The 21,948-nt window shown below is 50.8% G+C and overlaps 10 protein-coding genes across 10 annotated transcripts; 6 read left to right on the forward strand and 4 right to left on the reverse strand.

Annotated features, from left to right (window-relative positions):
• Nucleotides 1-566: 566 nt before the first annotated feature.
• Nucleotides 567-2,209, forward strand: N7506_007005 (FAD-dependent oxidoreductase; the record flags this gene model as incomplete). The annotated part of the gene is made up of 8 exons (XM_056956298.1): nucleotides 567-778; nucleotides 848-1,079; nucleotides 1,146-1,289; nucleotides 1,344-1,518; nucleotides 1,586-1,751; nucleotides 1,816-1,885; nucleotides 1,937-1,974; nucleotides 2,029-2,209. The coding sequence occupies 8 exons, from the start codon at nucleotides 567-569 to the stop codon at nucleotides 2,207-2,209; spliced, it is 1,218 nt and encodes a 405-aa protein (XP_056810632.1).
• N7506_007006 (uncharacterized protein) lies at nucleotides 2,086-3,391 on the reverse strand (the record flags this gene model as incomplete). Its single annotated transcript, XM_056956299.1, has 4 exons — nucleotides 2,086-2,329; nucleotides 2,448-3,195; nucleotides 3,253-3,287; nucleotides 3,351-3,391. 4 exons carry the CDS (start codon nucleotides 3,389-3,391, stop codon nucleotides 2,086-2,088), a joined length of 1,068 nt encoding a protein of 355 aa, XP_056810633.1.
• A 2,352-nt stretch (nucleotides 3,392-5,743) lies between these two features.
• Nucleotides 5,744-6,817, forward strand: N7506_007007 (uncharacterized protein; the record flags this gene model as incomplete). The annotated part of the gene is made up of 4 exons (XM_056956300.1): nucleotides 5,744-5,813; nucleotides 5,868-6,045; nucleotides 6,095-6,200; nucleotides 6,272-6,817. The coding sequence occupies 4 exons, from the start codon at nucleotides 5,744-5,746 to the stop codon at nucleotides 6,815-6,817; spliced, it is 900 nt and encodes a 299-aa protein (XP_056810634.1).
• Nucleotides 6,818-7,311: 494 nt separating this feature from the next.
• On the reverse strand, nucleotides 7,312-8,277 carry N7506_007008 (uncharacterized protein; the record flags this gene model as incomplete). The annotated part of the gene is made up of 1 exon (XM_056956301.1): nucleotides 7,312-8,277. The coding sequence occupies one exon, from the start codon at nucleotides 8,275-8,277 to the stop codon at nucleotides 7,312-7,314; it is 966 nt and encodes a 321-aa protein (XP_056810635.1).
• A 477-nt stretch (nucleotides 8,278-8,754) lies between these two features.
• On the forward strand, nucleotides 8,755-11,456 carry N7506_007009 (uncharacterized protein; the record flags this gene model as incomplete). Its single annotated transcript, XM_056956302.1, has 4 exons — nucleotides 8,755-8,841; nucleotides 8,895-9,331; nucleotides 9,377-10,733; nucleotides 10,794-11,456. The coding sequence occupies 4 exons, from the start codon at nucleotides 8,755-8,757 to the stop codon at nucleotides 11,454-11,456; spliced, it is 2,544 nt and encodes an 847-aa protein (XP_056810636.1).
• A 146-nt stretch (nucleotides 11,457-11,602) lies between these two features.
• On the reverse strand, nucleotides 11,603-12,235 carry N7506_007010 (ESCRT-II subunit protein VPS25; the record flags this gene model as incomplete). Its single annotated transcript, XM_056956303.1, has 2 exons — nucleotides 11,603-11,715; nucleotides 11,773-12,235. 2 exons carry the CDS (start codon nucleotides 12,233-12,235, stop codon nucleotides 11,603-11,605), a joined length of 576 nt encoding a protein of 191 aa, XP_056810637.1.
• Nucleotides 12,236-12,429: 194 nt separating this feature from the next.
• Nucleotides 12,430-13,556, forward strand: trm8 (tRNA (guanine46-N7)-methyltransferase; the record flags this gene model as incomplete). Its single annotated transcript, XM_056956304.1, has 3 exons — nucleotides 12,430-12,602; nucleotides 12,677-12,864; nucleotides 12,925-13,556. 3 exons carry the CDS (start codon nucleotides 12,430-12,432, stop codon nucleotides 13,554-13,556), a joined length of 993 nt encoding a protein of 330 aa, XP_056810638.1.
• Nucleotides 13,557-13,862: 306 nt separating this feature from the next.
• On the reverse strand, nucleotides 13,863-16,260 carry N7506_007012 (LIM domain protein; the record flags this gene model as incomplete). Its single annotated transcript, XM_056956305.1, has 3 exons — nucleotides 13,863-14,189; nucleotides 14,249-16,140; nucleotides 16,194-16,260. 3 exons carry the CDS (start codon nucleotides 16,258-16,260, stop codon nucleotides 13,863-13,865), a joined length of 2,286 nt encoding a protein of 761 aa, XP_056810639.1.
• An 841-nt stretch (nucleotides 16,261-17,101) lies between these two features.
• N7506_007013 (MCT family MFS transporter) lies at nucleotides 17,102-19,616 on the forward strand (the record flags this gene model as incomplete). Its single annotated transcript, XM_056956306.1, has 3 exons — nucleotides 17,102-17,311; nucleotides 17,410-18,555; nucleotides 19,512-19,616. 3 exons carry the CDS (start codon nucleotides 17,102-17,104, stop codon nucleotides 19,614-19,616), a joined length of 1,461 nt encoding a protein of 486 aa, XP_056810640.1.
• A 268-nt stretch (nucleotides 19,617-19,884) lies between these two features.
• Nucleotides 19,885-21,540, forward strand: N7506_007014 (uncharacterized protein; the record flags this gene model as incomplete). Its single annotated transcript, XM_056956307.1, has 1 exon — nucleotides 19,885-21,540. One exon carries the CDS (start codon nucleotides 19,885-19,887, stop codon nucleotides 21,538-21,540), a length of 1,656 nt encoding a protein of 551 aa, XP_056810641.1.
• Between the last annotated feature and the right edge of the window lie 408 nt (nucleotides 21,541-21,948).

A 21,948-nucleotide genomic window follows, 5' to 3' on the forward strand; every position in this document is an offset into this window, starting at 1 on the left:
GCATTTAGCTAACTTGTAGAAGCATTGTAAGAAGATATCCAAAAACAAAGTGACGCTATGCTGTGTCCCAAGGTATTCTCAAGATTTTCAGAGTGACCCCCAGGAGACAAGATGGTCATATCTTCAGGGCTTATCAAGTTCATATGCAAATACGGAGTATATGTACGGAGTACAGGATTGTTCCTTAGCGGGAGAAAGCCGACGGATGAACACCGTCCCGAGCTGTACAAAGCTGCAGGTCCTTCTGACGGAGTAGCCAGGCCAGACTCATCACGGTCTTTAGGTGGGGCAGCGTAAAAAAAATGGAGTCGAAAGCGAAGTTGGACTGCTCGGAAAGTACCGAGTAGGCCATTCCGGAAGTATACGAGCAGCCAATCGTGCCCTAATGCCATCGGAGCCCTCCATCAATCTGCCCTATTCCCTGAAGTCACCCCAGTATCGAATCCGGAATAGCTGTACAAGTAGTGTGAAGCTCTGCAGTATTTATATCATCAATTTCTTCATTCCAGAAAGCGAAAGTATCGAACTAACTACATCCAAAGATCTTACTCAACACCGCCGCTACAATGCTCTCCCGGGACTCAAAGATCACAATTATTGGAGGCGGAGTGTTTGGCCTCAGCACCGCACTCTGGCTCGCGAGAGATGGCTATCAATCCATTACCATCTTTGACCGATGTGCCTTTGATAAGAACTTCTACGACCCCGCCAACGGTTGCGATGGCGCGTCTGCAGATATCAACAAGATCTTCCGCATGGCCTACGGGGACAAGACTGAGTAAGAAGTACTCGCATGGAAGCAAAAAAGAAAAAAGAAAAAAGGTCAGAGCTAAGATGCGCCCTGCAGGTACCAGAATATGGCCATTGAAGCCCGTAACATGTGGCTGGAATGGAACAAACAGGTTGCGTCGACCCCCCAGTCCCAACTCCCTGCTGGCCTCAGCCAAGATGACGAACTTCTTTTGGAGTGTGGTAACTATTTTATTGCCGAAGGATCTGAGCTGCGACAATTCTACGCTGAAAGTTTGGCCTCGATGGAGCGGACTGCTCCTGATTTCCGCAAAACCCAGTTTGTCAGAGTAAGCTTGAATATCTCACCGGAGGGTTCGATATGAGGGAGACCTCTCCATCTGACTATGGAACAGGGTTACCGTGAGGACGAAGAGCGTCTCGCCAAACTCGACCCCAAGTGGGTGGAGAGAGCAAGCAAGGTCCACGCTATCAACAACGGCAACACAAACGGCTTTTTTGATATCCAAGGCGGCATCACCGTTGCCGACAAGGCAAAAGTTCCCACATTGAATCTTTTTTAACAACATGCTGACAGATAATTTTACAAATAGGCCTGTGTTTTCGCTAGACAACTTTGTGTGAAGGCTGGCGTCAAGTTTGTTCTTGGTGACCCCGAGGGCAAGTTCACGAGCTTCATCACAGAAAAGAAGGGTCGGGACAAGAAGATTACTGGAATCATGACCGCTGACGGACTTCGTCACATGAGTGATATTGTGATTGTGGCGGGTAGGTGACTCACGAAGTGACCCTTTGCTATCACGCCGTCCTTTTCTAATGCTCAGATCTACTTTAGCGGGTCCCTGGACCGCCACGGTTATCCCCGAGGCACATCAGACTGTCGAGGCCACTGCAGGTACTGTCATGTTCATCGACATACCTGAAGATCGCAAAGATCTTTGGAAGAAGTTCTCGCCAGAGAACTATCCTGCGTGGTCTTACCGAAAAGGTGACGGAGACAGGTACGTTCTCAATTACAAATGTTATTCGACAGTCGCTCCATAGTTCGCTGACTGCCATGTGAAGTTATTACCAAGGAGGAAGCTTCCCAATCTCGAAGACAGGACGACTGAAATTCGGCTTTCGAGGAAAGAAGGTAATTCTCTGTTATTACTTTCGGTTGAACGTCAGTTGCTAATTTCCGAAGTTCACTAACTTTGAGGATCACCCGACAGCACCTGGCTTGTACGTTTCCAATCTTGCAACCCTACAAGATATATTATGCTAAGGTGAATACAGGCGCATCTCGACTCCCCGAACCAAGTACTCGGAAAATCCCATTGACACCGTCCCCATCTACGGGCTTTCGCAAATGAAAGAAGTCATCTTTGCGTGGATAAATAGTGCGACGATGGCGAACGTTGAAGCTACCCTGGGAACGGCGCCCTGCTGTTCGTACCTGATGAACACGCCTATGTAGATATGTGAAAACATCTGAGCGGTGATGCCAATAAACAACGACTTTCGACGACCGAGAATGTCAATGATGAAGAAGGCAGCAATGATGCTGAAGATGAGTTTGGAGAATCCGTACATGCCACTAAAAAACATGTGTCTCTCGGTGCTTCCAGTGTCCCCCCAAAAGGCTCATAATAGGGATAAAGTAGCTTGTCACTGAATTGGCACCGGAAAGCTGAGCTAGCGCATATGCCACCAACACCTGCTGCAAACGGCGCAAGTTGGAGGATACCGTGAAGGTCTCCTTGACGGCCAGCCAAAGGGTTGAGCTACCATGGACATCGCCCCAATCCATGATAAGTGAGAGCTCAATATCATGCGCTTCGCCGATAATCAAGGGGTGATCAGCAGGCATGTGTCGAAGGTTGACGAGAGTTTGGACTGCCTCCTCTCTGCGCCCGACCATCATGAGCCATCGAGGTGACTCGCAAATACAGAAGCTGCTAGCAATACACAGGGCCAGGAAGATGGATATCGAGAAGGCTGGAATCTGGTATTGCAGTTTGCCGCTGGGGACGTTCCTGTGGATGCCCAGCACACAAAAGCTGGCAGAGGTCAAGGCGATTCCCATGGACACGGTGTACATCGCCGTGAGTAGACCACGTATCTCTTTTGGGGATATCTCAACGATGCTCATGGGTCCAATTACACTGAGGGAGCCAATTCCCATCCCCGTGATGATGCGGGCAGCATAGAGGGCGCCTATGTTAGGAGCACCCACCACAATCATCTGACCGATGATGAGAACCAGGGAGTATAGCCGAAAGGCCCATCGGCGGCCTATTCGGTCGTTCACAAAAAATGACAACGCCGCACCAACGGCATAGCCAATGTAGATTATTGACACGTAGGTCGAGATTGCTTCCGCATCGGAGCCTGACGAGATATGGAACTGGTTGTCGAATCCTGGCAAGGAGGGAAGGGTGGCGGAAGATACCTGGTCCCACGCTTCAGATCACTGCATATTAGACTATGCTAATCCAAAAGTCTTGTGGAAAGACTCACTCATGGGAATGCCGGCAAATGCGTATATCATAGCACTGAACAGTAAAGTAGAATTGCAAATGACACCACGGGGTAGCTCGCGGATGCTCCTTCCATACCTAGCGAACGAAGATCGCTCAAAAGCGTTTTTGATGCCCATTTTCCAAGGGATATATTTACTAACTTGAGACAAAGATTTTGATGTTTTTTCTGATGTGAAGGGTAAATTCTACATCACAACGACCTCGTCGGATCTTTGAAGTACTGATTTGTAGGTACTCATATCATGTACCCCAGGTCTAGGGCACCCTGTTCATTGGCTGCTCGGAAGAATACGAGGCGCGATTGCTGGTGCTTGTTCCCCGGTCATCCTTGGATCCCACGAAAACAATCCCGAGGTCTTGACTATCTGGAGATATCGGAAGAATACGGTCAGCCAATCGGAATGAGATACACGTATATACTAGTCTATACTATACCGAATCGGGACTTAACCTCTACCCAACTTCAGGCATTGTGATACCGACGCGGCGAATTGAAGCCAAGTTCGAGTCTTCGGTGGTCTTTGTAGGTATCCCAAGACTCAGAGGAGCCAGCGATCCAAAATCCATTGCGGAGTAGCGAGAAGAACTATGGAGGGCCAAACTACATTTGCTTCATCTCCGTGACTGTGGTTCCAAGATTCGAGACAGTCTCAAATGCCGCCATTACGCAGCAGCATGTATGCACGTAGAACCCAAAACTCCATTAAAATGCTCAATTCTTTGCAGTTCGGTAATTCCCTCGAATTGATGATCCTCTGTCCCTTGCATGAAAAAGTTGGAATGATCTTACCGGCGCAGTGGCGAAAGCATGCAAAGTCGGCGTCATCTCTCTTAACATATGGGTTTGACTTCTGGGGCTTCAAAAGAATCATGCTGCCCATGCCTGCGGCCACCCGCCCGCAGGCCTCATTGGGTGGCTTTGGGCGTTTCAGGACGGTCGTCAAAAGGCACCCATTTAATGCCAGCATTAAGGGCCGTCAATGAACCCAGAGATTTGGCTATATTCTATGGAATTTATTTTGAACTTGTCTATGTATTCTAATTCTCGAGCGAGGACCTCGAAAATTAGTTTTGAACGGTACGGTTGAATGTTGAGGACCCGTCAGCTGGCCTCACATGCCGTCCCTGATCCTCTAGACATGTTGCACGATGGTTGAACATCACCACCTGCGCAGGTACATGTGGTGGTCGATATGTGATCTGGACACAGAATACTCAGGACCTTCCAAGCAGTGGTTTCTGTGTCGTTGCGACTAACTTACCGAGATTGCCGAGACCACCGCATTGTTTGAGTAGACCGAACTGGCTGATCTTACCGAGCTCACCGCGCCTCGCTATTCACCCTTCGGACTTGCTCATTTGACCATCCATTCAGACTCAAGAACTTCTCTACCAAACCTGCTCTGCTCAGGGCTGAAACCTAGTATCGAGTTGAGCATCGAATAAAGGGCATCCTGCTCAGCGGGCTCAAATAGCGGCAGCCGTTTCGCTCGAGATTGCTGCACACTGATTTCACAGCGAATTTTGTATGATCAAGATATAAGGCTCTCGGTTTATAGCTTCTTGCACTTACAAATGTTCCTGAGACACTCTTATCCCCTCTCTCATCAAACAGCAGGAAGAATTTTAAACCCAAAATATGCTTGAATGCCGCATCGTCTGCATTTGCTAGGAACCTTCATTCAATAGTATGTGGCCCAAAACTATTTCTAGGTGTGCTAGCAATCAGATATCTCTGAAAACCGAACTTCTGTTGACAGCCTGAAGCGGGCCTAAAGGACTCAATTTTATAGCGTCCTGGAAGTCAAGCTAGGTGATTGGGGGACATGTTCAACGTACTTGAGACGGTTTGCCCTGGAGGACGCCCGATTTGGCCACCCGCATTGTTTGCTATTAGCATTGCATCTATATAGACACACCTCGCTCGTATCATTGGTTGACCTTGATCGCCCTCCTCACCTTCAGTATCAATCCGCCTTGACACCTTTCGTATCTCCCGCCCTTGATATCTCCAAGCCTCCTGCTGTGATATGACTGTCTGATTGCTCTTGTATGATTCAAACTATTCCCGAGGTTGTGTATGGTTCAAGATGAATTTCACCCTGCACTTCGAAGATTTGAAGAAAGAGGACTTCGTGAACCCCGAAGTATTGGCCGCAGTAAACCCGCACCCCACGATGGGCTACGCATATGGTAAGGCAGAGTGCCGAATACGGTCAGGTTACTAAGTTTATTTTCAAGGTCCTATTCCACATAACAACCCCGGTTGGAGAGCAGATAACGACGACATACACTCGAGGCCAACTAAAAAGCAGATCATATGTGCTCTCACCTCGGGAAGAGGACCACCCACGCCGATGGTTTTAGTGAATCCAACAAACACTCTGGTGTAGGCTTCTATCTCCCTTCATACCTCGCGACTTGGAATAACTTTTGGAAGTTGCGACATCCTAGTCGGAACCTCGCAAATGTGCGGTTCTACCTTCCGTAAACCGGGCGCGTTGGCGGTTCATCTCCGTCTTCGTCATTGCGGAGCCGGTGCGTTTGATCCAGCATCTGTTTTCATACCACTCATGCTGATTTTGTATGCAGTCAACGATGTGGATGCCCCTCGTCATCCCGAAGAGATACTACGTGCAACGGGAGTTAATGCAATCAAGCGCTTTGTGTTGACAGGTGGATGGCGTAATGCCATCTATTCAAAGGAGCCGGGACGTGCCCAGCCTGAATCTGTTCTGGGCGTTTTCTGTGATGCTTTAGAGAACATCGCGTGGGTTTCACTCAGCTGGCCTTTCGAGCATCTACTGATTGAATACCAGCCGCAAAGATGCCGCATTCGCAGCGGAGTACGGCACCCAATTCCACCGAGATGTCACTAACAGTCTTAACAATAAGTTGCTCAAGTACCTTGGTGTTCCCAAAAGCGTATCTAGTTTCCTAACCCGCGGAAGAAACCGAGCCTTTGCCGATGATGCTAATCAAAGAAATCTGTACAGCAGCTGGAGGATGGTTCATCCCAGCAAACTACGACCAGGCCCTCCCACCTTCAGAAAGGACTGAAGCCCGCGGCCGTAGCCGAACCCGAACCCGAGTCTGAATCAGATTACGAGTCCGACTTCGAGTCTGAGTCTGACCCCGATTCCGAGCCCTTCGCCGAGCCGACCAAGCTAATCTCTAAACACGAGGCCGGGGATCAGCAACACAGAAGTTCCTCTGTGGCTCCTTTGGCGATTGACATCGTGGCCACTAATGACATTGAATTTGTGTCAGAGCGTACTATCAAGGTTGAACCCGACGTGATGGCAGGGCGCATGATCAAAACTGAACCCAACGCCATGTCGGAACTGATACCCAAAATTGAAAATGGTCTCGTGATTGATTTGACGTCTGATGAGCCGGCCGTGATAGTGGATCTGTCAACCGGAGACGAACCCGAGTTGGAGGATGCGAGCTGGCCGGTCGAGGCGGTCACTGATGTTTTCCCGATCAGTGTGCCCGAATTGGAACCGATGTTGGAACCGATGCGGGTCTCTCCACCCTAGTTTGAATTAATAGATTGGATTGAGTCATTGGCAGTGTGAAATTGGCATCGTGGAAGAGCGGAGTGTCCAGATTGGACGTTGAAAGTCGGAAAGGCCTCAGGTTTGCGGTATTTTTAGCTAAGCACGGGCCCCACACTGACGACATTTTGCAGTCATGGGGTTGCGCCTTTTTTACGTCACCTGAGCGCCTTTTGGGTTGGTTTTAGTCATAAAAATTGAAAAATTCGCAATTGACGTGTTTTTCCATTTTCTTGTTGAGACATTTTTGGAGTAGACGTGGAGGTGAGGAGAGAAAGGGGGTGAAAGAAAATTTGTATGGGGTAAAAAAAAGTATGGAGTAAAGTGGGTGTAGAACTATACAGCTCTACTGTAGTGTGGATAGTGTGGAAGTATACGGAGTAGACATTCAAACATCAATTGAATTAAATCAGATAACTGTGATTTTCCCAATGCACATAAAACAAATCCCTGCTATGCAATTTTATTTTGGACTATTAAAGTCCGTATTCAAACACGGCCTTGTCCACAAGTTCGCTGTCCGGCAGCTGGAAATCCTCGCTGCGGAAAGTATTGTCCCACGTCTTCACATCAGCGAGATCACCACCCTCTGATCGAACATCTGGGAAGAATTGAACTACAACGCTAGTCTCTTTGAGGATCTCCTCGCTCAGAGATGCGACTTCACTGCCGACGGGAATGTAGTTCCCCCAGCCGACGTAGAATCCCAGGTTGAGAGTCGCACTGGTTTGGTCCTGAACCAGATCGTATAATGAACCAAACCGGAGTCCGGTCTCGGATAAGGGTAATGACTCAGAGGAGTCGGTAGAAGATGCCGAAGACGAGGAGGACAATGAGGAGACTGAGGAGGCCGAGGAGGCGGAGCACGCGGAGGATGGTGGCGAAGAGCAGCGGGACTTGCGGATGATGTATTCATAGACATTTTGTAATCGGCTGCGGTGCTCCCACCAGACGAAGCCCAGGGCCGGTGGTGCTGGTTGCGATACTAACATGCGCCGCCAGCTGGCACCGGCGCGAGTGAATGCTTTGTGTCGAGAAAGGGTTTTCGAAGGCATGCCATCCTCGTCGCGGTAGTCAGGGCCCCATTCGAGGGATTTGGAGAAGTTGTTTTTGTTGAGGATACAGGGGCTGTTGCCGCTGCTGAAGAAGACAGGGCCGAAGTGCTTTTCCAGTAATGGGTTGAGGGTAGAGACAATTTCTTTGTGATAGGGACTGTGTCCGCGAAGAGGAGAGGTTTTGGGTTTTGAGTAGGCCAGTGAGGGCTTGAGGGCAGGGTTGATGGGTGTGAAGAAGAGGGCCTGTTGAAGTCTCTTGGACTGGCTGATGACATCAAACCAGAGTCGGTTCACTCGTTGCGCCGACACCAGCAGAGTGGTCATGTCTAGATCCAAGAGGATCTCTTCTAGTAGCTCAGGAATGAGCAGGACTTTGGTAGCGGCCATCGTCAAGATCGTGTCACCGAAGAATGAGGAAAGAAAAGAAGATAGAATTTAGAATTTAAAAGAAATAATAAAAAAAAAACCAGGGCAGGCTCGAGCTATTTAGTAGACACCGGGCCGGGGGTGTGGAGATCGCTCCCCGCATTAAGTTGGGGGACGTCGATCACGAATCATCCCAGTCGATGACATTCAGGAACGAGACATCTGACGACAGAATGGTGGAAGTGAGGGGTTGAATGCGTTAGGACTGCAGTCACGCCCACGATGCACCAGAAACCACCGAGGATCGTCTCGTCAATTGGGCATTTGGCATGAGGCGAGTGAAGGCCAAGGCGGTACCCCGGATTTCTTTTACCTAATGATTATGTAACCCGTGATTCTGGACTGCTCACGTGACTCGGCGTTCTGACACGCGCCAGCGGCGCGTCAAATTGCCTCATCACCGCTTGCTGCAGATCTTCCATAATATCTCACACAACCATGGCGACCGAGGAGTCGAGACTTTTTGATCAGTGCTGTCTTGGCATTATTTGCTCCACTGATCTCACGCGAGAATATGCAGAGCAGGTGTGTTGTTTTCATCAGCCTGCGATGGTACCGCGAACTGACCAATCATTCAGCTCGCGACAACACTCGAGGAGAATGGCGGCGAGCCACTGATTGTGCAGCCCGGGGCTGAGATCCCGGACATTGGCAAGTTCAGTCATTTAATCTCAACTACCGTCGACTTCGAAGCCTACGATACCACTTGCGATGCATTGATCCCCGTGGTGAAGCCGAAGTGGGTGACGACCTCACTGTCCAAGCAGAAGCTCGTCAACCCCCGTCAATACAGCCCCGATCCGCGCCTATTCATGAACGATGTCGTCGTCACTTGCGGGGACATACCAGGGGGTGATAAAGATGCCATCATCGGTGGTGTGATTGCGAAAGGTGGGCTGTACTCCCCTCGAGTCTCCCAGTTGGTGACCCACTTGGTCGACCTCACCGCCGATTCCGACAAAGCACGCACGGTCAAGGCAAAGAATATGAAGACTAAGATTGTGCTACCGCATTGGTATGTTCCGTGGGTCGGAGACCAAGCCATTTGCTGATCGTTTAGGTTTGATGACTGTTTGAAACTTGGTCGCCGTATTGATGAAGGTCCGTACATGCTCCCGGACCCGGAGATCCTGCGTGCAGGGCTCGAGACGCCGATTCGGCAAGCCGAGAACAAAGATTTGGTTGGCGCGTCAACGACAGATCCTGACAAGCTACCGACGTTACATAACACGGGTCAGCGCAGCGTCTTTCAAGGAAAGTCGATCATGTTATCTCAAGACCTTGGGATTGGCTCGCATCTGCAACAGTCCCTAGAATCTGTGTTGGAGGATGGCGGTGCCAAAATGACATCGAATATTGACAGTGCGGATATGTTGATCTGCCGATACCGAGAGGGCTTTGCATACCGTACAGCATCACGACTGAACATAGACGTTGGAAATCTTGCATGGCTCTACAGACTTATGACATTTAACACATACACTTCCCCCCTCAGGCGTCTGCTACACTACCCTGTCTCTCGAACGGGAATCCCTGGGTTCGAGGGATTGAAGATCAGTTTATCGAACTATGTTGGCGAAGCGAGAATCTACTTGGAGAATCTGATTGCTGCAGCGGGTGCCGAATGTACAAAGACCCTAAAGCAGGAGAACACACATCTGATCACAGCTCATGGAAACAGCGAGAAGTGCACTGCCGCGAAGGAATGGGGCCTCGAAGTCGTCAATCATCTTTGGCTGGAAGACAGCTATGCAAGGTGGAAACTGCAACCGGCTTCCGATCCACGTTACAGTCACTTCCCGCTGCGAACAAACCTCGGAGAAGTCGCAGGCCAGACCCGTCTTGACCGAAACGTCCTGGAACAAGTCTTCTTTTCTTCTGAGAAAGCGGTTACTCAAAGTCCCCGCCGCTCACCGCAAAAGAAAGATCAGGTTGTGATTCCCGTACAGCCTCCTCCCGAGAAGAAACGAAAGATCGAGGAAGACGGCCCAAAGGCTTCGCGTGGTACTCCACAAACCAACGGCAAGACAAGTCGTCCTATTGAAACTCCCGCGCGGACTAGGATCATGTCAGAAGGCAAAGAAAACGAAACGCCTTCATCTACCAGCAGTCGGAAATCGAAGGACGCTGCCACCGCCAAACTCCACGAATATGCTCCTGACTTGGCTCTCTACGAAAAGGAGCGGAAACGTGTTGGCGGTGTGATCTACGGCGGCAGGCGCAAATCAGACGAGGACCGTGTGCAGGAAAAGAAGAAGCGAGTTGAGGTTGAGATCGAGGATGACAGCGATGACGAACAGGCTGTCGACGTCAAACGTCAGAAAAGGACCCGGCCGCCAATCGCCATGCGTCTGCTTATTACCGGCTACCAGAAATGGGTGGGCAAAGGGAATGAAAAGAAGGAGGATGCAGACAAGGTATGTTCGAAATTAAGATTATGCACATCATTTGTAACAGAATGACTGAGATCTTTATAGCGAGCCCTTCGAGACATCGGCATCATGGTGGTTCAAGATGCCAAACGGTGCACTCATCTGGCTGCACCTTCCATCCTGCGAACCACCAAATTTGTTAATGCCTTGGCATTCGGAGCCATCATTGTGAACACTGAATTCATAACCGCCTGTCTCAAGGCCAATGAATTACTCAATCCTTCAGACTTCCCCCTGGAAGACAAGGTATCCGAAGAGAAATACAGCATCAAGCTCGATGTCGTCACGGCCAATGCAAAGAGGAACAAGCATAAGATGTTGCAAGGGTATCGCATCTTCTGTGTGGAAGATATTCGAGGCGGCTTTGATGCCTTCAAGTCCATCGTTGAGGCGAACGGCGGTCAATGCATGCTCTTCCGCGGCCGCCTCGCTCTTACAAACTCTTCTCGACGAGAAGAGAGCGATGACGAAGAGACCGATGGCGAGGATGAACAGCACTCTGCACGCCACGAGGTCTTCCTCCTGAGCAGTGCCGAAACCAAGCACAGCCGGGTGTGGCCTCGATTCCGCCAGGTGGCGCTCGATATCGAGAAGACCCCACGGATTGTTCGCGTTGACTGGCTGCTCGACATGGCCATGTCACAGTCCATCCGTCCCGCTGACCAATACGAGTTGACCGACGAAATGGTCGAAGACATGGAGGAGTAAATATCCCACCTTCAATCCCGTCCCATCGGGACCGTTTGATATCTGTGTATGTAATATTGGATCAGTGGCTTTTGGTTCACACTCGAGAAGCGATTTGTTTTTTGTCACGAATAGCCACGATTTATCCCATAGAGAGCAAATCCCTTTCAAAAGAACTTCACACCCTCCTGGCCCGCATCACCGAAGATCTGCGCCTTGCCTCTTTTAACAAGCACATTCAGCGAGCGTAGCATAACATCTGTATCCATGCCATGGAACTCTGTACACCGAGTTAGCAACCGTAAAGACATCGAACTCAATACACCCCTTAACATACCTTGCGACATGGTCACATCTCCCTCGATCAACTCATAAACCGTCAAAACCGTTCCCCGCTGCCCAGTGCCATCCACCCACTCCACCAACACATCCGCCCACTCTTCAGGCCTCCTCCACCAAATCCACGCAACAGCCTTGCCCTGCGCTGACCCCTCAGCAATCCACTCCGCTCGCCGCCCACCGCCGCCCTCTTCCTCGCTCTTACTCATCCAATCCACCACCGCGCGGGCCTCGCGCAGATCAAGACGCTTGCGCAAAGCTGCGTTGTGGAATAAAGGTGTTTCAACCGCATCTATCAGCGAGAGCCGGAATTGACGGTGGTGCCGACACCAGGATTGAATGAGCGAGGACCATTTCTGCAGCTGTGACTGGCGGGTGTTTGTATTAGGTTGCGGCGTGAAGAAGGGTGGGAAGTTGTAAGTTGGCGGAAAAGGAAAAGGAGACGCTGATGCAGATGTCATGATGCAGAGCGCTGTTCAAGTTGAATAGGGATTCAAATGAGTAGCAAGTCGCAAATAGCCAGTTGAAAGTGAAAGTGGAAGTGAAGGTGAGGTCAAAGACCAAAGTTGGAGTTGGAGTTGATGTGGGGCCGGAGCGGAAGTGGGGGGATTTTTTTCAACTTCGTCCTCGACTTCCCCCTCGAGTTCGACCAACAATGACGACCCCCGAGCAGAACCCCCCAGCAAAGCGCATCAAGCGCGAGGAGTACCGTCGCGAGCTGGCAGCGCAGCAGTCCGCTGACGATGGCTCCGTTATCAAGATGCCGCAGAAGAAATTCTTCCGCCAGCGTGCGCATGCGAATCCCTTCTCCGACCACAAATTGGAATAGTATGTGACTGGGCGGAGTTTCAAACTCCTCGCCGTTCTTCAGCTTGGTGAAGTAAAGCTAACCGTTTTGACAGTCCCCTCAGCCCTGCGCACATGGATTGGTCTTCGCACTATCCTGCCTTCGTAGACTCGGACCCCACCAAGACGACCCTCAGCGGCGCGCGCAAACTCACCAAGGATGTCGAGGTCGTGGATATCGGTTGTGGATTCGGTGGTTTGATGATTGGACTCGCGCCATTGCTACCAGATACCCTGATGGTTGGTGAGTAGTGAATGGATCAAGTCCAGCTATTCCCATTGCATGAGACCTAACATACAACAGGAATGGAAATTCGCACATCCGTGCTCGAGTACCTGAGTTCGCGCATCCACGCACTCCGCAGCCAACAGCAGCGTCTAAAGAACCGAGCCGATCAACCAGCCTCAGAGCAGCCGCAGCCCGAGACCGCCGAAGCCGCAGCACCAGTCCACGATGACCTCGTCGGCACCACACAAATTTACCCCGGCAACTTCGAAAACATCACTGCAATCCGCAGCAATACGATGAAGTTCTTGCCCAACTTCTTTGGCCACCATCAATTGTCGAAGATCTTCATCTGCTTCCCGGACCCGCACTTCAAGGCGAGGAAGCACAAGGCGCGCATTGTCTCTGAGTCTCTGAACACGGAGTATGCGTTTGTGCTGCGGCCTGGTGGTTTGCTTTATACAATTACCGATGTGGAAGAGTACCACTACTGGGTTCTGAAGCATTTCCTTAACCAACCCGAGGATGGCACGCCTCCCCCTAGCAGCAAGGATTTGTTCGAGCGAGTTTCAGATGAAGAGCTCGAGGCGGATCCTTGTGTGCGGGTCATGAAGTTCGAGACGGAGGAATCGAAGAAGGTTACGCGCAACAACGGAAAGAAATTCGTTGCTGTTTTCAGACGCAAGGCGGACCCGGAGTGGCCTGCGTAAGAATGAAGACTAGATATATATCAAAAGAGAGGTGTTGGAAGGCGTTATCCTGAAATTTTCAAAATGCATTACCGAAATCTCGGTCTTCAACTTCGCTGGCAGTCTCCGCTTGCTATGATCCAAAATGATAAGACAAAAAGAAAAGAAACAAGTCCCGAAAAAAGGGGAATGGCAAGAACAGCATGCAGAAAAATGAAGTGATGCAACAAACAAACACCGACGTCAGACGTGAGTCCAGTAATGCAGAGCAGTAATCTCGTTAAAAACATGGTCGTAGTTCCCCCCATATATATGCAAAATCGTGTCTTAGCACATCCCCGGCGCCTTGAGACGAATACCCTCACAGCGCTCACAGATAGCCAGCTGCACAGGCCCACCAATGATGCGGCCCTTGGCTGTCCGCTTGGGTTCACCTTCGCGGACGAAGAAACGGCCCTCGGGGCCGAATCCATCACCACACTCGTGACAGTTAAAGCAGCGCTCGTGCCACTGACCGCCGATAGCCGTGATGACGACCTCTTCGAGGACGTGCTGTTTACAGCCTAGGCAGCGGGGCGCTGTGCGTCGCGAGTGACATTTGAGACACCAAGCAAAGCCATCTTTCTCGACGAAAGGCGTTTGCGAGTCGAAAGGCTAAAGTGGCTAAAGTTAGCTTTGGGGAAGTCATCGGAAGGTAGACGGATTAAACATACATCGCCGCACTCGGCGCAGAAGAAGTGGCCGACATGCCATTCGGCACCGCATGCCACCACCACTTCTCCTTCAATGGGGGTCTTGCAGCTCTTGCAGCGGGGGCTGAACATTTCATGGAAATCTAGATGGCAGAAGAACCGAGGCACGCGAGCTTCGTGGTCGTTGGCTTCGGTTGCCAGTCTCTCGTCCCGACTAGACTCGGGCTCTTGGTAGAAAGCCACACACTCGAGCGCTGTGTTACAGTGGTGACAGGTAAAACATTCAGGATGGAAGCGACATCCACCAGCCGTGACAATCTTGCCTGAGATTGAAAGGGAGCACAGTTCGCAACTTGCGGTTGGGGCACCGGATCTGGAATAGGGCGTGTACCAACGGTTCTGCGACTCGGATGCTGGCTGTCTCGGGAATCCTTGTTTTGTTGGACTTGTTCTGGGGGGCTGTGGCATTGGCCTAGGCGACTTTTGCTTGTGTTCGGAGGGCGCGTCAATTTCGGAAATTGTAGGCACTTTGATGTCGGGGACGTTGATGACGGGGATGGGAGGAGGCTCGGATACCTCGATTGAGGGAGCCGAGACTTCAATGGAGGGCGCAGCAATTTCGATAATGGGCATCGTTGGACGTTCCGGTTTCGGCTGTTCAGCCGGTTTCCAGGTTTGATCGAAGCTCACGATTGGACGCCCCATTCGATCGCTGACAGCTGAAGGCATGGGGAGCTTTTCACTGCGGTCCCCTCGTCTCTTACTGGTGGCAGCCCGAATATCATCATTGCGGATCTCTCTTCCGTCCCTCATGGGAACAGGCTGCTCTTTGGGTTCTTCCGGCGGAGGGGTAGGGGTACTCTCATTTCGCGTGTACCCCGCGTTGCGCGACTGAGTGGGCGGGTTCTTATGGATTTCGAATTTTGAGATTCTGTCCGAAACGGGAACACTGTTGGTCCCCCTATCTCGCAGCCACGGAAGTGGCTTAGGATTACGACCGAAAGCGTTGCGTGGCTTGTTTCTCAACGCCGAGGAGTCGGACCTGGTGAAATCCGGCACCTCTTGCTCCTTCTTCGCATCGACGGGCTCCTCGTAAATATGATCATTGGGGTTTCGGAACACTCCTTTGGAGGAATCGTTGCTGACCGTACGTTGCTTTGGGGCAATTGGTTCAACGGGCGGCTCCTCGTCAGGTAGCTTGAAGTTCACTTTCAGATTCTTCTTCGTCGATCCAGCCAAGGAGGATCGCTTGCGCAATGACTCTGGGCTTGATTGACTGTTGGACGATCCAATTGACCCCACCGACTGGCTGAATCTATGAGAGGACTCATTACCCCGCGAACCACTTCGGGCCGGACTCTCGCTCCGCCTGTTCACGTCCGGGTTCTGATATGGCGCGTATGGGTTCTTAAATTGCTTTCCGGGGTTCTGGTGCATCCATACCAGTTCCGTGGCCTCGTCCTGGGCAGCCTGGTGAAGACCCACGTCATCTTGCAGATCCATTTTCTGCAAGGCGTCACGTAGTGACCGGGCTTCTTCTTTTTCATGTCTGCGTTGACCGTCCTCTTGGTAAGAGGGAGCTGGAGATGGTGGGATTGGAATTGTGCGTGCGTGGACCTGTGCGGGGAAGACGTTCTTTCGGACTGAATGTGTCCGTGGCTCCTGGGCTAACGGACGACCCATGGCGGTACCCGACACCTGTGAGGTAGCTCGGCGATGAGACATGGCACTCTCCGAGCGGGGATGGTCCTCGATTTCATCCTCGACCGGACGGTGCATGGAGAAGGCCGAGGATGCCCTTGGGGGAAGATTGGCGGGGACATTGGTTGTTGACGCGGCGGCTCTCCCTGGATAGGGTCGGGAGCCTGTCGGGCGCGCGGGGCGATTGGCCCTTAAGTCCTTCAAGTACGTTGCTTTTTCGACGCGTGTTAGCTTCATTCATCCCCCGCGATCTTCAGCCACTCACCAACTTGATCATTGGACATGAAGGATGGACCTGGCGGAGAGACTTTGCGGTTAGTGTGTTTGTGCATGATTTAAAAAAAGGTGCAGCATTTAAAGATACAAGGAACAAGGGCTCATGAATGCCAGAGACAGAAACTAAGTTGAAAATAGTCTAGCTGCGATCTATGATTGACGGTCTGAGTTGGCTAGCGCCCTCCAAACAAAACAACGTCGCCAGGTAACGGCTGACTCAGCAGGTTGGGCACTAGGGCTAGGGTTGTTTGCCACGTGGATCTATATTCTGTTCGACGACATGAAGAGAGTCAGTAAGTCAGTATAGGATGAAACTACACTCAGCTCTCAATTAAATACAACAAATGCGCTATAATATATCTGCTTACCCAAGGAATCAGCTTCAATTAAGCTCGTGAACCTAGACATTCTCCATAACCTCCGCATCGGCTTCTCGGCACCGGACCCCACTGCGCAGGGCCTTGCACCTTTCAGAACCCCTGCCAAACACCTGGTGTGCACAGGGCTGGGTGCACCGTGGAAAGTGTATGCGATTTCCCACCTATGGCAACCTGATTGGCCGAATGTCGCCGAATCACTGCAACCTCACCACGAGGCGGCCATCTTTACTGTATACAATTGTAGAATTCGGCCTCTAGTCCGATATCTCCAATTTATGACCAATCCTGTTCTTATGACTCGAAATCGGCTCTTTTCTGGGAGTCTACTCTCCCATTTTCTTTATCTTCACGTCTTTGCATCTTCGCTTATATTTTCTTAAATAATTTTGCTAAAAACCCCTGTCGATGTGACGGAAACGGTATCCCATTCCGGTTTAGGTTCTTTTTTTTTTTTTTTTTATGAAGACGTTGAACTCGGAGACATCAAAACAAATCTTAAGCATTGAAGCGTGCCATTATGGCAGATAATGCCCCAATCGATATCATTCGGTCTCACCAAGACGATTTGGATCGCGAGAGTGCACGACAAGAACAAAAACTTCGTCCCCACTCGGCAGCCCCCGAGGATGAAAAATATGAGCGCGACGTTCCTCCCGACGGAGGATATGGATGGGTCTGTGTCGCCTGTGTCTTCTGGATCAACGCACATACTTGGGGTATCAATAGTGTGAGTGTGCTTTGCACTATCTTCCGTTCTGTGATTGATGGTTGATGGTTCATTTAATTGTTCCCAATTCTCATGTTCGCCACACTAACCATCTGTAGAGTTACGGAGTATTCCTGAGTCATTACCTCTCACACAATGTATTCCCCAACACATCGGCATTATCATACGCCTTTACAGGCGGACTAAGTATCTCGTGTGCCCTGCTAGTAGCACCGCTAGCCACCCACTTCATTCACAGATGGGGCACTCGGTTTGTGCTTAACCTCGGCATCTTCTTTGAGACCCTCTCTTTGATCGGGTCATCCTTTGCCACGCTCAAATGGCATATCTTCCTTAGCCAGGGCGTCTGCTTTGGTTGGGGCATGGGCTTCCTTTTCGTGGGCAGTGTTGGCATCGCTCCACAATGGTTCAACAAGCGCCGCAGTGTCGCTATGGGCATCACAGCGGCCGGTTCGGGTCTTGGAGGCTTGATCTACTCTCTTGCCGTGGGTGCAATCATCCCACGCTACGGGTTGGGCTGGGCCTTCCGTATCTTGGGTATCATCTCCTGCGTCGTGAACTTGGTGTGCTGCAATCTCCTCCGAGACCGCAATAAGGCTGTCGGCAGTAGATTCACAGCCTTCCATTTACCTCTTCTGCGTCGCCCGGAGTTCTTACTTTTCTTGGGATGGGGAGTCTTCAGTATGCTTGGCTATGTGGCACTCCTGTTCAGTGTGGCCAATTTTGCTTTGTCCGTGGGACTCTCCTCGCATCAGGGAAGTATCGTCTCTGCTCTGCTGAACTTGGGCCAGGGACTTGGTCGCCCGTGCGTGGGCATGTTTAGTGACCGGCTGGGTCGCATTAATATTGCCACGTTCCTCACCTTCCTCTGCGGGTTATTCTGTCTTGTTATCTGGACTTCTGCTGATAGTATGGGCGTGGTTTGTTTCTTTGCCGTCCTGGTCGGTACTGTCTCTGGCACCTACTGGGCTACTGTCTCCCCCGTACTTGTCGAGATCATTGGCATTAGAGACCTTCCATCCGGTCTGAGCATTACGTGGCTCATGCTCGTCTCCCCGTGTACCGTTTCTGAGGCCATTGCCCTTCAGCTTCGCAGTGACACCGCGGGCGGTGGTACCTCATACATCCGCGTTCAGATATTCACTGGTTTCATGTACATTGGAGCCGCCTTGTGTCTGTGGGTTGTGCGCGGCTGGAAGGTTGGCGAGGTCGAACATGCTCAACGCCAGGATTCCATTGTGCCTGTGACTCCGTTGGCAAATCCTGGCGAGAAAGAGACGCTGGAAACCCCCGCGACTATTCCTAGTGCGGAACCTACGGAGACAGGTGCTCAATTGTGGGCTCCTCTGAGCTTACTTCGTGGGATGGTGGCTTTGAGACGGGTCTAAACAGGTATTTCGGACTGCTAGAGCTCCCCGCAGGTAGATGGTTATAGACCGAGAGCTTCTTTTCTCTCTCTCTTCTTCTCTCCTGAGGTCTATCACAATACATGACATTACGGTATATTCTTGCTCCCGTATTCTTGATTGGTTTTGGGCCCTCTTTTTGCTTGCCTCTATGGATCCTGATAGCTAAAAAGTCTTGGTGTTATCCGAACCCCGAGATGCAGTTCACCAGAATCCTACCCCAAAGGTCTCTAAAGGTCCTCAGAAATTGGTAATTATAGTAGTAAGGGAAAGATCCTTGAAGAGACACTTGAAGAGACACTTGAAGAGGAGACTTGTGTAAGCGTCGTTGATAGAGATCAAGTCCTTCGTGGAAATACTAATCTAGAGAACCTTAGAAGGAAGAAGAGGGAAGAGAGAGAGAGACCACGAGCAGGTATGTGAAGCCTGTCTTCCAACCTTCGTCGCATAGTCATACTCAACAGCCATGCCCTAAGTTGTCACCTTATGAACTCCAGCATCTAAATCTCAGTGCCATTTAAATAAAACAACATCAATTTCCCCAGGAATCAACCTATTTCTTACAATTATCAACTGTCATTGAGCAAGCCCCATAATCTTTACGACAAATACTATATCAACAGAGCCCGGTCACGTAACAGTGTCAATATGTTAGTCGCCAACTGTGGACTACCTCCTTCAAGCGGAAAACCTACTCGAGCATGATTAATTCAAATCAAGGATGATACTATCCTGGAAATTATGCTTTATCAAGTCGAGCAAGACGAAGTACTCACGATTTACCTAAAAGCGAGACGGAGGTCGACCCAGGTATCGACCCCGACGCTCCTTCTGCTCGCCTCTTCTCCCTTTTCTCTTCTCTTCTTCTTCTCTTCTTCTTCTCTCTCCACCCTCTCTAATAATCGCTCTCCCAACCTTGTTACTGTCTCTCTTTGCCAGGATCCTGGCTTGGTTTGCTTGAAATCCTGCTTTTTATCCCCATCCTTTCGCTTCATTCCGCTGCTTCCATTCCCTCCATCTACATCTTTTTATCCTACTTTCCAACCCTACTTTCTTTGCTCGCCCCCACGGTCTCTTACGTGTCTTACATCGGCATCACCAACGCTGCCTTGCCCCTCTTGTTGGTTTCGTCCCATCTATAGCTCCTCTGTCGATCCGGAGCTCAAGATGGACGCCGAAGTCCCTCCCCGTCGCATCGTCGACGACTGGACCCCAGAGCGACAGGATATCCTGGGTCAAGTCCTTCTTTCCGTCATTCATGGCAAATGGAACGGCGAAGGCCCTGTCTCAAATCTGTTGACTGGTGTTGATGACCCGATCAAACCTCTTGACAACGATCTTTTTATTGGTAAGCCCACATGCTGTTGCACGTCGGGTTTCTGGCTAACACTCTCAGATACATATGGCTCCAAATCCCACCAGAAGAGTGACATCCCTGACTCGATCTTTGAAGCTGGGCCTATTCCCACTGAGCTCCCAGAGCCTGGCATTGACGGTCTGCGTGTCACATGTGATACTCAGGACCCCGTTCTTGGACCAGCAACTCGCGCAGTTCTGGAGGAGACTTGCGCGGTCGTGCGTATCCTGAATCAACCGCTTTCCCAATGTCGATTTGATTCAGTTTGCGTCAAACCCCTTGACACTCTGCTTTCGCTGGACCATGTCAGTGTCGACTTGGCTCCTGGATCTGGAGCCGAACCCAAGCCAGCCGAGCAGAAGAAGAACACCAAGCGTACCCCCAAGAAGAAGCAAGCCGATCAAACCTCTCCAGAAAAAGAGGTGACACCAAAGTCTGCGCCCACAAAAGGCCGCAAGAAAGCTCAGAGGTCTTCTCTTGCTACGCCGGCCCCTGCGACTTCGGGTGATCAGCCCTTTCCTACCCCCTCCAATGTTCGAACGCTCGCGCCAGCGCAAGTGAACGAAGCGACCAATGGAGCTCCCGAAACTCCATCACAGAAGACTGCTCCGGCTCTCAATCAGAATACTCCCCGGATGACTGCGCAGCCTGCACCAATCAGGAACACATATTTGACTCCTTGTCGGGTTGAGAAGCAGGTCAAAACTGGCGCTTCCTCGGGGATCCTTACGCCTGGTCCAGCAGTAGTTCATGGCATATATCTGGTCCCCAAATTGAAATGGGTGGGCCCAAAAGAGCACAAGGTCGGATCGCAACAGGCTCTGCCACCCACTCCACAGTCACAGCCTCAGCCTCAGCGTGAGGGCTGTTCTCCTCCCGTGCGAAAGCCTTTGCTCGTCACCCCAGGTGACCCAGCCATCAAAGCATCTCAAAGCGCCTTGAACGGCAAGCTCAACGAGGCTTACCATACCTACAAGCGTGCCTCCGTTTTGAAACATCCGCAACCACCCAAGGGAAAGGACACACCACCTGCTTCTAGTACTCTCTACGCACTAGGGAGGACAGCAGTCATCCGTCAACAAATCGAAACTTTCGATAAACACCTTGCATTGCAAGCGAAGAAAGTTGACCAAATGAGGTTGGCTGTTGCGAACGAACCACAAGACTCTCCGCAGCGTGAAGCTTACGAACGGGCATCGGCCGCTCACCAGGAGCAAACCGAGAAACAAGCACAGCGACGCACCCACTTAGCAAGCCTGGTACAACTGGTCGAAATAAGTCAGGACTCTCAAGGCACTTCAAACAAGAGAAACTTCTCCACGATGAATCGCACCACACCCACCAGCAAATCTCTAGCCCAGCCAAGCTTCTCTCCCCAAGGGCCGGGTTCTGATTGCATTGTCATTGGAAGCCGCACCGCTTCGAACGGACCCGAGGCCAAGAGATTCAAGTACTCGCTGAAGTAAGAAACACACGAGTATGGAACACCAACACGACAGTTTCATGGACAATGGTGCCCGATTGAACCCAAGTTACGAGGGGGACTTGGTTCAAAGGGGACTGTCAAGGGCCATACAGAGCATGATTGTACTTCATCATTAAGCGCAAGTTACGAGGATTTCTTTCGTTTTCAAGTTAGTTCCACAGGGGGTTGTCTAGGGCCTAAAGGGCATGATTGTACTCAGCAAATGATCATTTGATAGTTAATGAGAATTCTTTCTGCTTTTTCAATATTCCAAGGTTGTTATAATTGCGAAGCGAAGCGAGGAAATTAGAATCACAAGGATCCTCTTATATCACGTGATCAGAAGTTCTATACTAGCTCAAAATAACAGGAATAAGCCTAAGTGCCGCGTTTACGTGTGGCTAAAAAG

This window comes from Penicillium brevicompactum, assembly GCF_028827555.1.
Source record: "Penicillium brevicompactum strain IBT 35665 chromosome Unknown utg000005l_segment0_segment0, whole genome shotgun sequence".
Classification (NCBI taxonomy): Eukaryota; Fungi; Ascomycota; class Eurotiomycetes; order Eurotiales; family Aspergillaceae; genus Penicillium; species Penicillium brevicompactum.